The 12,766-nt window shown below is 36.8% G+C and overlaps 1 protein-coding gene across 1 annotated transcript in view; it reads right to left on the reverse strand.

Annotated features, from left to right (window-relative positions):
• Positions 1 to 577: 577 nt before the first annotated feature.
• The window catches only part of LOC135219681 (uncharacterized), a 23,731-nt gene continuing 11,542 nt past the window's right edge, over positions 578 to 12,766 (reverse strand). The window contains exons 3-5 of the mRNA XM_064256629.1: positions 3,668 to 3,709; positions 1,406 to 1,656; positions 578 to 1,248 (exon numbers count right to left, since the gene is read on the reverse strand). Coding sequence (XP_064112699.1) covers positions 928 to 1,248; positions 1,406 to 1,656; positions 3,668 to 3,709 — 614 coding nt within the window. The 3' untranslated portion in view covers positions 578 to 927. The remainder of the gene's footprint in view (positions 1,249 to 1,405; positions 1,657 to 3,667; positions 3,710 to 12,766) is intronic.

Raw genomic sequence — 12,766 nt, forward strand, 5'->3', positions numbered from 1 at the left:
GAAGAGTTAAAGATGGAAAGAAAGGTCTAGAGTGGACTCACAGACTAAGCTAAGCTCACTAGCAGATGAAGTCTCCCTATTCTGTTAGTGCACAAAGGAGCTGGAGCTAGACTTCTCTGAAGAACTTGTGAATTTCACTGACTTTGTTAATATTGGAGTAGGAGCCAAAGTTGTGTATCCTCCAAGGTACAGTAATCCTTGAAAAACCAAGCATTTGCATGAGGTTCCTTGTGACACAACCAGTTTGTCTTGTAAATGGAAGTTGGAGGACTTCCTTACAAAACCTCTTACAGCCTGTAAACAACAATGTGCTATTCGTAACTTAGTGGTACCCTTATGATTTTATGACTGACCTGTTCAGAAGAAGGGCAGGTTCCCCTTTGCTGTTCCCATACATGGGAAAACCAGCCGGACATCTGCTACGTGAAAGATATACGTACTGTATTCAGAACAAGGTTCAGTATTTTAATTGCTTCTGCTGAGTATCAGTCGATCATCTTGTGTTACAGTACTTTAAGGTTTGCTTGCAATTATTTGGTGTACTGCAGTCTTGGTTTAGATAAATAAAAAAGACAGCCATTATTCCATGAGATCTCTCTACTTTTAAAGTTAAAATATCATAATTGAAATTTTGACAAAAATTAAAGACATCATCCATATCATAGAATAGTTCCTAGTTTGAAGGTTCAAGTTTTCTAATAGCATATACCTGCTCAGTGCATTGTAAAATACAGTATGGTATGTGTTCAACTATATCAGGTTTTTATGGAGTTATATGTGCAACTTAAACTAACTTTTTTTCAAAGCATATTGGGATCACACAATATGGAAATTTTGTTGTTTGAAATATTGTTTTTTATTCAGTAAGAAAATATTCCTTTCAGGGAACATAATATCTGAATCGTAGATGTAAAGGTTGTACATATATCACATTCTCGTGTTGGTATGCTCATCTGAAGCTTGGTAGTCCTCCGAAGGCAGTGTGGTGTGTAGAGTGTTTGTGGAGATTCCAGCCCCTAGTGTATCTGTCGAGGTATTTGCGTCATTATTGGTGGCTGTAATGTCAATGGTGGAAGTTGAAAGACCGAGGTTGTCATATCCTTGAGGTCCAATATCACTTCCTTCTTCGGGACAAGATGATTCGGACGGTTGTCTCAGTCTGCAGTGAGGAGGCCGGACTTGTAGGCTAGAATCACTTAGCGCTGAGTGTGTCATGGATGATGTTCTTAATTGAAGGTTGCTTTCACTCTGAAAAGTGTAAAAAGGTTACTGTTAACTAATGTAGGAAGTATATATATATGTGTGTGTGTGTGTGTGTACAGAATACTAATTTGTTTTCCAGCCAGGCAGTATGTTCTGCAAACATTTTTATATAGACTTTTAAACGACATTTAGACAATTATACCTGCTTATCGACTATCCTGCTGATTGTCAAGGTGTCAGCAACACTAATACTGTTTTTTGTTGGTGGGTTATCTTTAGAAGCTTTCATCATTTTCTTCTTGCAAAAGAAAACTGGTAGATCAAGCTTTGGGAAATTGTCAGCACCTTGGACGAATAACACAACCATTACAAGTAGCATGAGTAATACCACACAAAGTTGTACTCCGGTCGTTGCTTTTAGCTCTGATATAGAAGACTCCATGGCTGCTATTCCTTTGGAAATGGGAGAGGCAAAAGAAATAAATTATTGAGCTGTTTACACTTATAATTTAATTCAAGTTCCATTTCTCATCAAAATGAGAGCCCGCAGCATATTTTACAAGGGGGCAATATATATATATATATATATATATATATATACAGTCACCTCGCAATGAACGGGAGGGTTAATTAAAAATGCTTTATTTAAACATATTTTTCCCATATGAAATAACAGGAATAAAGGGTGTTACGTTCCTGGACATGTGGACCTCTGTACTTTTTTGCTAAATACAACCGTTTGGCTTATATTTCGACCATCGTTATAATAGTAAACAGTTACCGTAGTTATGTTATAAATGACGTTATGTAGAATAGGACTGATATATTTTTACGTAATAATTTGATTTGCTATAGATCAAAGATCAGCAAGGAAATATGATGTTAAATTTAAATCAAGTAGTAGCTGAAGCTGAGAAAGCTGTTGAACAGGGGTCCATTTCAGATTTTTGTTGGGGGGGGGGGAGGGGGGGAGGGGGGGGCAAAGACGGCTTTGCGAGCGAAGTGAGCCTAATCAGCTGTTTTTTATTTTTTTTTAGCTACTTTATATATTTTTGAAGCCACATGAGCAAGGAATTTCAGAAAAAATTATATACTCCTACTACTGTTTATTTATCTCACCATCACTGGTAGCTAGTAGACAGACAAGCATCAAGAAACGTAATATATAGAGAAATGTTATATGTTTATTATTGTGCATTTAAAAAGAAAACATGCTGTTACTTCTTGGGGCTTGGGGGTGAGAGAGGCAAGTTGAGGCTTATGGGGGGGGGCAAATTGAGTCTTGGGGGCAGCAGTTGAACCGTCCCCCCTCCCCCTAACAAATGATGCCCCTGGTTTTCTGTTGTTTTCACGCCAATTAAAGATAAATAACGTAAAGCTCGTATTACGATGAAATCAAGTAAAAATAGCGAACGAGATCACGTCTTTTTTTTTTTTTTTCTTTTTTACGCAATAAGCATGCTACCAACGCAATCTGTTAACGAAAAAATAATCCACAGCGAGAATTATTTAAGCCATATTTCGACTAAAAAATTGGTAGTATAACGTAAAATTAACTTGTTTCATTTAAGTAAAGTATGTAGATATTCATTTATGCTAATAGAAGCAAGGAACTTCGCACAGGACTGAGTTAAGTACGGTGGGTGAAATAAACTCGTATTCACCATCAGCTGATTTCCAAACCAAAACATTGACTGCTAGGTTTTATTGTATTACACAATAATATGAGAGTACTACAGTATCATTGGATACAATGAAGTAATGTATAACTTTTTAAAAGATCCATGGAAAGATGCCTATTCGTTACGTGTGTAAGTATACGTAGACATCAGCAACCTGACATCACTCAAAAATGCCGATGTCGGAACGAAGCTGATTCTTGTTTTGTATCCAATTTTTTATTTTTTGCTTTATACTAAATAAACAAAATCGCTTGCTTTATTAATAAATAAACAAAGTTTTTTGCTTTATTAATAAATACTACATACTGTGCTATGTCTTTGTTTATGTCGAGGGCCGTCGTCTGCAGCGCTGATGCGCAGGTGATTTGAAAACACTCGGGCGCCAATTCGCGTTAAATCAAAATTTTTGCATTTTATAAACATTTTAAGATATTTTCTAGCTCCCGTTAAAACGAAAACGCGTTAATTAAACACGCATTAAGTGAGAGTTGACTGTATATATATGTATGTATATATATATATTATATATATATATATATATATATATATATATATATATATAATATTACACATTTATCCCAGAATTTCTGGGGGTGGGGCCAAGTATACTTGCACCTACATGCGGGCACCCATGGTGATAAGATATCTGAAACTTTTGTTTGTTTACTTTTGCTCTCAAAACTCTATTGTTGAAAAACATTTATTTACACATCTACCAGTAAGAACTGTGGACAATTAAGAAATTCTAGAAAATTACTTATAGGTGGGAAAATTATACTCACTTTCTGGGATGGACAGAGAATTTGGATCTAAACGACCAAGACCTGTGGAGATATAAAATAAAATTACTTATAACCTCCAAATACCCCAAAGGGGGTTAGTGCCGTCAGTGCACCTCAGAGGTGCACAGTAGTCATTACTAAAGGTTATTTGCAACGTCCCTTCGGCCCCGAGCAGCAATCACTTTCATTCTTTTTACTGTACCTCCATTCATATTATCTTCCAGCTCCTCAGTGTCGTGATCGGTAAGGTCTTGACTTGCCACCTCAGTAGCTGCGAGTTCAATTCTCAGGCATTCCATTAAGGTGTTAGAGATGTGTATTTCTGGTGATAGAAGTTCACTCTTGACGGGGTTGGAAGTCACGTAAAGTCGTTGGTCCCGTTACTGAATAACCACTGGTTCCATGCAACGTAAAAATACCATACAAACAAACATATTAGCTTCCATCTTGCTATCCACCCTCTCCTAACAGTTATTTCATAGTGCAGCTGTCAGGTTTTCTTCTTGTTAGGTAGACTTTTCAGACCTATGTACTTTCAATTTCCTTTCCAGCGCTGAATGACCTCATAGGTTCCAGTGCTTGGCCTTTGGCCTAATCTCCATATTCAGTTATAGTCTCCAATTTGTTTATGCTAACGAGATGACCTGTAGTACTTTTGATATATTACTGGATAGGTAAGTAATCCGTGTTAACTAAGATTTGGAGACACAGTTAAAACAAATGTACAGACTTGTGGGTCTGACTTATAACAGTTTCCAAAGAAATTAAAAACAGAAAAGTCCAGTGACACTGCTTTTAGAACCTGAATTTCAACCTGCCTTTTTCAATTGCTCTGGAAACAGGAGGCCGTTTTTAAGCTACAACTAACCAGGAATGAACAGTTATTGTCGTCATGTGATTTCTTGATAACCTGTGTCAATTAATATATCAGTTGTTCCATTTGAATTGTTTGTTCCTGTAGTTTATTTATCGTCAGCAAATAAATTAATAGTGTTGTAGTAAGAAAACAGCACAAGCAAATTGACAGACTGAGTTAACAGATACACAAGCACAGTAGTATAATACAATATCACCCTCATTCAGTCAACTCGATAGGTGTTGGGAAGGACCTTAATGTTCAGAAAGTGAGACGCTATACAAGGCTGACTATCTAAAATGCAGCGTTTGTTGGTTACTATCAGTCTGCTAATTTAAAAGAATTTTTTTCCTGTCAGATATCATTTTAGGTATTAATCTTTAAGAAAAAAAATTACAAAAGTAACTAAAAATTTTTGGAACCGACTGAAACGAGTGAGCTGGGTGGGAAGGAGTCGTCAGTCTCGGTCTCGGTTCTCGGACTTTCCGACTCTGTCTGAGTCTGTCAGTTGGGCCGCGCTACCTGTCAAGTGTCAAGAGGTTATCAGTCACATACTGGTGGCTGATTGCGATTAGCGTGACCTATCAATGTGTCACCAGGTACTCCTTACTAACTATACCTACTGTGTGTTTTGTGATAATCAGACGTCCCGTTTACAAGAATGGACGAAAAAATCGTGCATAAGGCCTGAGATAACAAGGGAGGCTAAGAAGTGAAGACCAGATCAGGCATAGGTATCCTATAGCCTAGTTCTAGCCTAAAACCAGCACACCCAGTCAACATCGAACTGTCAAGAGTACATACGTAAGAATTTGATAATTTCATAAATGGTAAGAGGTTAATGTTCGGTTGGTAAAATTATTAAAAATTTACAAAATGTAAGAAGCCAAAGCTGTTTGACATAGGCCAACTGTACTACCTATTCCTTCGATTGTGTATTCATTCAGTTATGAGCATATTTTTTATTTTGGAATTGTTTATGATCATGAATCGTATTTCGTAAAGGCACAAGTGAACTTAATGGAATGAAATTAAGGTTAAAACTGAAGCAAGATCACGTTGAAAAGTGTTGTGAAGGACAATTGTCACTAGAATGATTCCGTTAGTGTTTATCTTCGGGTGTTGAATTCTGGCAAGTTTCGTTTGTAAATCAACGCGAATTCTTGATTTATTAATAATGGAATATGTATTTTTTAAAAATAATACCTCGTAAGATATGGTTCTCACATTACGTGCCATTGCATGTTCTTTTTAAGTGAGGCGTATTTATGATGAATTAAAATAACTAATATGTATCATTGCTTATGTAAATATGTAACTGCCCTATCAAGATAGATCTTGGGGTTTCAAGGGGTTTTGTCGTAGGCAAGGACAGTTAAGGAATATACCTGTAGAATCGTGATTTTTCTTGTGTATTTGCTTGTGCTTTGACAAGTTTTCGCAGTTTTTCTTGGGGTGGGAAGTGACCTGGAGTCCACAGGCCTAGTTTGCTGAGTTATGGGGTTGAGGACAGGAATGGGCGTTGCAAATCACAAAAGTGGTTTGCGCAGGCCTACGTAATAGGTAACGACCAGAATCACCTGTAACAGAGTTACCGGAAAAAAAAAATTTCTCTGGCTAAAACGCCATTGTGTTTACTTAACAGGAATTTTACTTGGTCAATGATCCGTAGGGGTGTAGTGCCGTCAGTGCACCTCATTCGGTACAATGTAGGCATTACTTAAGGCTCTTTGCAGCGTCCATTCGGCCCCTAGCTGCAACTACTTTTATTCCTTCTACTGTACCTCCGTTCATATTCTCTTTCTTCCATCTTACTGTCCACCCTCTCCTAACAATTGTTTCATAGTGCAACTGCGAGGCTTTCCTCCTATAACACCTTTCAAACCGCTTATTGTCAATTTCCGTTTCAGCGTTGAATGACCTTAGTTGCCCCAGGGCTTGGCATAATGCCAAAAATCTGTATAAATCAAATAAAATCAAATGGGCCGTTTTCACGAATAACGCAATGGGACTCAGGCCTTTCGTCCAGTTTTCGCTTTTATTTCCCTGTGTATTTAAGAGCATTATAATTTACAGCAAGATGATAAATAAGATTAAATGATAATGCGTTAAGTTTATTTTTAAAATAAAGATAATAACCAAGATTGAATTATAAAGCTTGGTATTGCAACACCAGATAACTGTCAAATTTCCCGGAATTTTATGGGATTACAAATTGCTTGCGTTTAAAGGTACTAATCAATTAACAGGTAATCCCAATAGTTTACTCTGAAAACTAGATTCATTAGATTACTGTATCGTGCAATAGTCTTATAAAGACAGTCGGGTTTATATTGAATAGAAAACAGCGTTACCATGCTTTATAGTAGTTGCAAATTTCAAAGCAAATTATAAAAACTATACGATTGTTTTTTCTCGTTAAATTACATGGTTTTCAGTCCATAATCCGTAGGGAAGTGGTGCCACCAGTGCACTCACACGGTGGAATGTAGCTACTTAAGGTCTTTCCAGGAACCCCCTTTCGTCCATGGGCGACCGTAGCATATTTTCCGAGGGGGACAAATTACACCCACGCACAGACATGTATATGATATATATATATATATATATATATTATATATATATATATATATATATAATATATGTATTATATATATATATATATATATATATATATATATATATATATATATATATATATATATAGAGAGAGAGAGAGAGAGAGAGAGAGAGAGAGAGAGAGCGCCTCAGCGGCGTGGTTGGTATGGTGTTGGCGTCCCACCTCGGTGGTCGCGGGTTCGATTCTCGGCCATTCCTTTGAGGAGCGAGAGATGTGAATTTCTGGTGATAGAAGTTCACTCTCGACGTGGTTCGGAAGTCACGTAAAGCCGTTGGTCCCGTTGCTGAATAACCACTGGTTCCATGCAACGTAAAAGCACCATACAAACAAACAAACAAAAACAAAACAATATTGCGATGCCAATAATTCAAGTGAAGCAAGATGCAATAAAAAATACAGAAAGTGACATTGACCTTTTTTTCGGTAGTTCCATTAAGTACTGTTATACTGAAATCAAACATTTCTTGAAAGAATAACGCAATTATTACAATATAATAAGACTACTGTTGATTTACTTAAAATGAAAGAATGTGCTGTAGAATAGAAGGAAAACAAAGTGATGTAGTTAGATGTAATACATTTTATTCAAGTTGTGTCACTGTTCATTTGAAAAGGAAGTGTAACCACCTGTGGTCACAGGATCTAGTGGGGTTGGGGGGAAGTGCCCCCCTCCCCTCCCTTGCCCCTACGTCCAGGCGCCCATCTCTTCGTCCTTATTCTTTTGCTTCCATCTTACTTTCCACGCTCCCCTAACGGTTGTTTTATGGTGCAACTGCAAAGATTTCCTCCAGTTACACAGGAAAAACCTTTTTTCCTCACAATTTCCCTTTTAACGGCGAATGACCTCATAGGTCTCGGAGGCGCTGCGCTTGGCTCATAGTTATTTTACATTCCATTCCATTTTCAGTTCATGGGTCACAGACCATCGATGAAAATCAACCTCTGTAAATCAAACCTAACCATCGGTGGTTTTGTTGTTTCTTGATAAAAATAAGATGGATGAAGCAAATTTAGCATTTGTTCTGTGTAGAAGTATATTAGATAATTAAGCATTTTCTAGGGGTAATACCCTTTTCTTTAATAAGAATTCAGATTGCATACACTGTCGTTTTAGTTTTCTTTAGAATGAGGCTAGAGGGCTGCAGATTGGTATGCTGATCATCCACCCTCCTATCATCAAACATAAGTTGCAACCCTCTAGCCTCAGTAGTGTTTATTCAAGGTTAAGGTAAACCATAACCTTGTGTCTGGCAACGCTATGGGACAGGTCGCCACCGGGCCGTGGCTGAACGCTTCATGGGCCACGGCTCATTCTGGATTATAGTGCGATGTACAGAAAACTACATTGCGTCGAATAAACTTCGGCGCATTTTTTACTTGTTTATTCACTGTTCTGCTGACCGTTCCATTGTCCATTCTGCTTAATCTTCGAAACACTATTCTTTTTTCCGATACGAGAACAATGGTGTCTCCATCTTAGCACGTGATCTTCCCCTATGACTGTCATGTTTGTGTTACAACCAGTCTGGGTGTTCCATGGTTCTGGCTGACTTCCGGTTTTTAAAGTTCGGCCAGTTTGTTAACTGTTCTATCGATGCTTTATTTTTGGAATCTGAATAGCAATACCTTGGGGATTTTAATGTTTATATGTAGGGAATTCCTCAATTCTAATGTCCTACTTCTAGTCTGACTGGTACTACTCTACAGATTGTTTCTCGCTGTTGTACCGTTTATTTGGCTATTTTAACTGCCATTTAGTGATGTATTCAGTAATATATTATCTCACAAGGTAAACCTAGCTGTGTCCTGTTGTGCCATATATATTCATACGTTTTCTAATGTTTAATTGTTGTTTGATACTTGTTGTTTGATACACATTCAGTAAATTCCACTTTTTTTTTGCATACTTTCTCTGTCCTATAAAAATCTCTCATATATAATATTAATATAATAATATCGGTGAGTGCTCCGAGGATTTTGCTGCCCTTACCTATTAACAAAAATGATAAAAATAAGCACTTTCATATTGAGTGTTACCTTGCTGATAAAAGTTTATTTATGAAAGAGAAAAATATGCTCTTTAGAAAATCTTTACAAAAAAGTAACAATGAGTTATGCGATTTTTATGGATGTTTGAAAAATCGTAAATAAAGGAAAGATGTTTCCTGTATTTTCCTTCATCTTGAACTGTGAATCTTGTCTTGTTTATAAAGATTATAATACTTCGTAAAAACGAAACGTAAATATATAGATGAAGCAAACTGGAAGAAATTCAGTGAGTCTGCTCTCATGGAGAAGAATGTAAAATCATTTCCATCCATTTTAGAGGCATATAATTTTTCAATGACACTACCATCAACAGAGCAGTTGTCTCTATTCCCACAACAAAAGGGAAGCCCTTTAGACCAGCAGTTCCTTGGTGGAACAAAACCTGCTGTAGTATGATAAAGATCACTCTTATAAAGAGTATAAGAGGAGTAGAACTGCACAAGCCAAAGTTATTTACCAACGTGCTGTGGCCAAGCAAAATTAATATTTTAAAAAGGCAAAAAGAGAGCCGTGGATGTGCTACATAAACGGCATTAGCTCAAAAACACCATCCAAAACGATTTGGAAGAAAATTAAAAAACCAAATGGCAAGTTTGTCCCTGAACCTTGGTCTGCCCTAAGATAAACGGTGACCTAATTACCCAACCAGATAGTTGCAGAAAACTTAGGAAAACATTTCTCGAGAATATCGAGTGGTGAGAACTATTCACGAGAATTCCAAGACATTAGAAATGCACAGATTTCTCTTGATTGAAGTGAAAATAATTTTGACCCATATAATGCAAAATTTACACTGCAGGAACTCAAGGATGCCATGCAGAATACCAAAGCATCAGCCCCTGGTGAAGATAAAATACGTTATGAAATGCTGAAACATCTCCCAGAAAGTCAAAGAAATTTCTCCTAGACATAATACATGAAATCTGGGAAAGGGAAACTGGTATTATTCCTAAGAGCTGGAAATTATCATTAATCATCCCTATGAAGAACCCAAACAAGGATCCTTCTTTACCCAGTAGCTACTGGCCAACAGCTCTCACCATTTGTGTTTGTAAGCTGAAGGAAAAGATGATTAACACTAGACTTGTATAACAATTAAGTAGGCCTTCTTCATTCCAGTTTGGCTTTAGGAAAAGTAGATCTACTTTGGATCCCTTGCTCAGGCTCTCAAACTAAATACAACAATAAATACAACAGAGCCAAACAATAGGAGTTTTCTTTGATTTGGAAAAGTCATATGACACCACATGGGCATGAAAGGAAAAATGATCAGACATGTAAATTCGTTTTTATCAGAAAGGTATATTAAGGTAAGAGTTGGAAATTATGTATCACGATCTTTCTTACAAGAAGAGGGAGTTCCTCAGGGTAGTGTCCTTAGTGTCACCCTCTTTGCTATTTCCATTAATGATTCATTAGAAAATATGCCATCACCAGTAAAAGGCTCTATTTGTAGATGATCTGGCTCTGTACTGCACCGGACATGATTCAGTTTCTACTAGCAGGTTCATGCAAAGAGCCATCAATAAAGTAAGCAAGTGGGCTAATGAGCAAGGATTTCGATTTTCCGAATCAAAAACTGTCGCTGTTTGGCTCTGCAGGCACCGGACCAAGGAAACCATTCCAACTCTTACCTTAAATGGAACTATTTTACCTAACTCCACTGAAGCAAAATGTTTAGGAATGGTCTTTGATGAAAAGCTCACTTTGAATAATCACATTGACCAATTACAAGTGAAAGTGAAGAGATCACTAAATATTTTAAAAGTAGTATCTAATTTTAATTGAGGTGCTGATAAGAAATCGTTGTTAAGGCTTTACAATGCAGTATGTTTAACTAAGCTAGAATACGGCTGCCAAGTATATTCACCCGCTTCAAAGACTAAACGTAAAGAATTATACATTGCACATAATATGGTGCTAAAGATCTGCACTGGAGCTTTTAGAACTTCACCCATTGAAAGTATTTATGTAGACTCACATCATCAACCAATTGACCTAAGGAGACACGAGCTAGGTCTGAGATACACCATGTGGCTGAAAAGCACAAGGAAAAATCCTTCTTTGGGTTCCGGTGCTTGATCTTCAAGACCTAAATTTCATAATCAATCAGTCGATAAAAGCAGATCGAAAAACTAAACTAAGAAATGATGATGTGCAATATTTGTATCGAGGAAGATGATGTGGTTAGTTTATTGGTCGACAAAACTATTAGCTACCGTTAATCTTAGAAGTAAAGAAGATAAGCTTATTTGAGAAATCTGCTGCAGATAGGACTACCCACATCTGGAATGTGATCCCGAAATTCGTAAAGCTTTTCGTGGTTTTGGTGAGAAAGTTAGTCTATTGCGCTGAGGAACGTAGAACATACGATCCAGGCAAAATCAGAGTCATGGGCATCTTGAGAAGGAATGCAAATTAAAAAAACGATGGTAGAGTTCGTGGTAGTTCTGTTGACAGTCAAGCAACGAAAAAATGCAATTCAAATGAAGCGAAGTTTATAAACAGATTGACAGTATACCAAACATTGAGTGAATGGCAGAAATTTCGAAACTTCAAATGTGGAGATGAGATTCGGGACAAATACTGACCACAGATATATATGTTATCGTTTTGAAATGCAGTTTTTTATACCCTATCGGCTCCTTCTTGGCGATTTGGGCGTTGTCCCCTACGTTGCCAAATGTACTTCTCTCGATCTTCTAAAGGCCTACCCTTCCATTTACCCCTTTTAATCGGTGCGGAGGTTTACCCACCTTGGCATTTGTTAATGTCTCATGGGAGCAGTATACTTCTGGGGGTTCCCTGTTGCCTGGGCACTCCTTCGAAAATATTTCCATTCTTCCAGGTCTCTGTTTTTCATATACGTCTAATTAAATCTCTTTTAGGACCTTTCTTGTGATTATCACAAGCCACTGAACTTCTGCATTTTTTATTTACTTTTTTTGTGTTATTTACTGTATGTATGTATATATATATATATATATATATATATATATATATATATATAGATACATATATAATATATATATATATATATATATAGATATATATATATATATATATATATATATATATATATATATATATCTATATGACTGGTAAAAGTGTTCTGTTAACAACAGAATTCCATCTAATAAAAGGAGCCCATAAAAACACCAAAATGTAGAGAGAAAATACTATATTTCAGAGACTGCTGTCTCTCTCTTCAGGTATATGAATGAGAAAAGTTTACAGAAAAGGTGGTATTTATACCAAGAGATTCGTCCACAAGTAAGCCAATTTAGGTCACCCCCGCTGATAATCTTCCTTTAATCTTCTTAAGCGTTGGTTGAATGAACACTGCGTCGACGATGTCCGATGTCCAATTCCTTTTGAGATGTTCATTACCTGCTTCTCTTTATTTTTTAAGGCCGATTCCATCATTTGACTCTTGTACCGGCAGTTTGCTGCTATAAATTACACGTGAACATATTCCAGTTTATTCTATGGTTAGTTCATTTATATGGTTGAAAATAGCCGAGTTCTGTTGTCCATACCTAAACTGACTGTTTGTGTTGTATTAATCTCTGGG

The sequence above is a fragment of the Macrobrachium nipponense genome, chromosome 1, assembly GCF_015104395.2.
Source record: "Macrobrachium nipponense isolate FS-2020 chromosome 1, ASM1510439v2, whole genome shotgun sequence".
Taxonomy (NCBI): Eukaryota; Metazoa; Arthropoda; class Malacostraca; order Decapoda; family Palaemonidae; genus Macrobrachium; species Macrobrachium nipponense.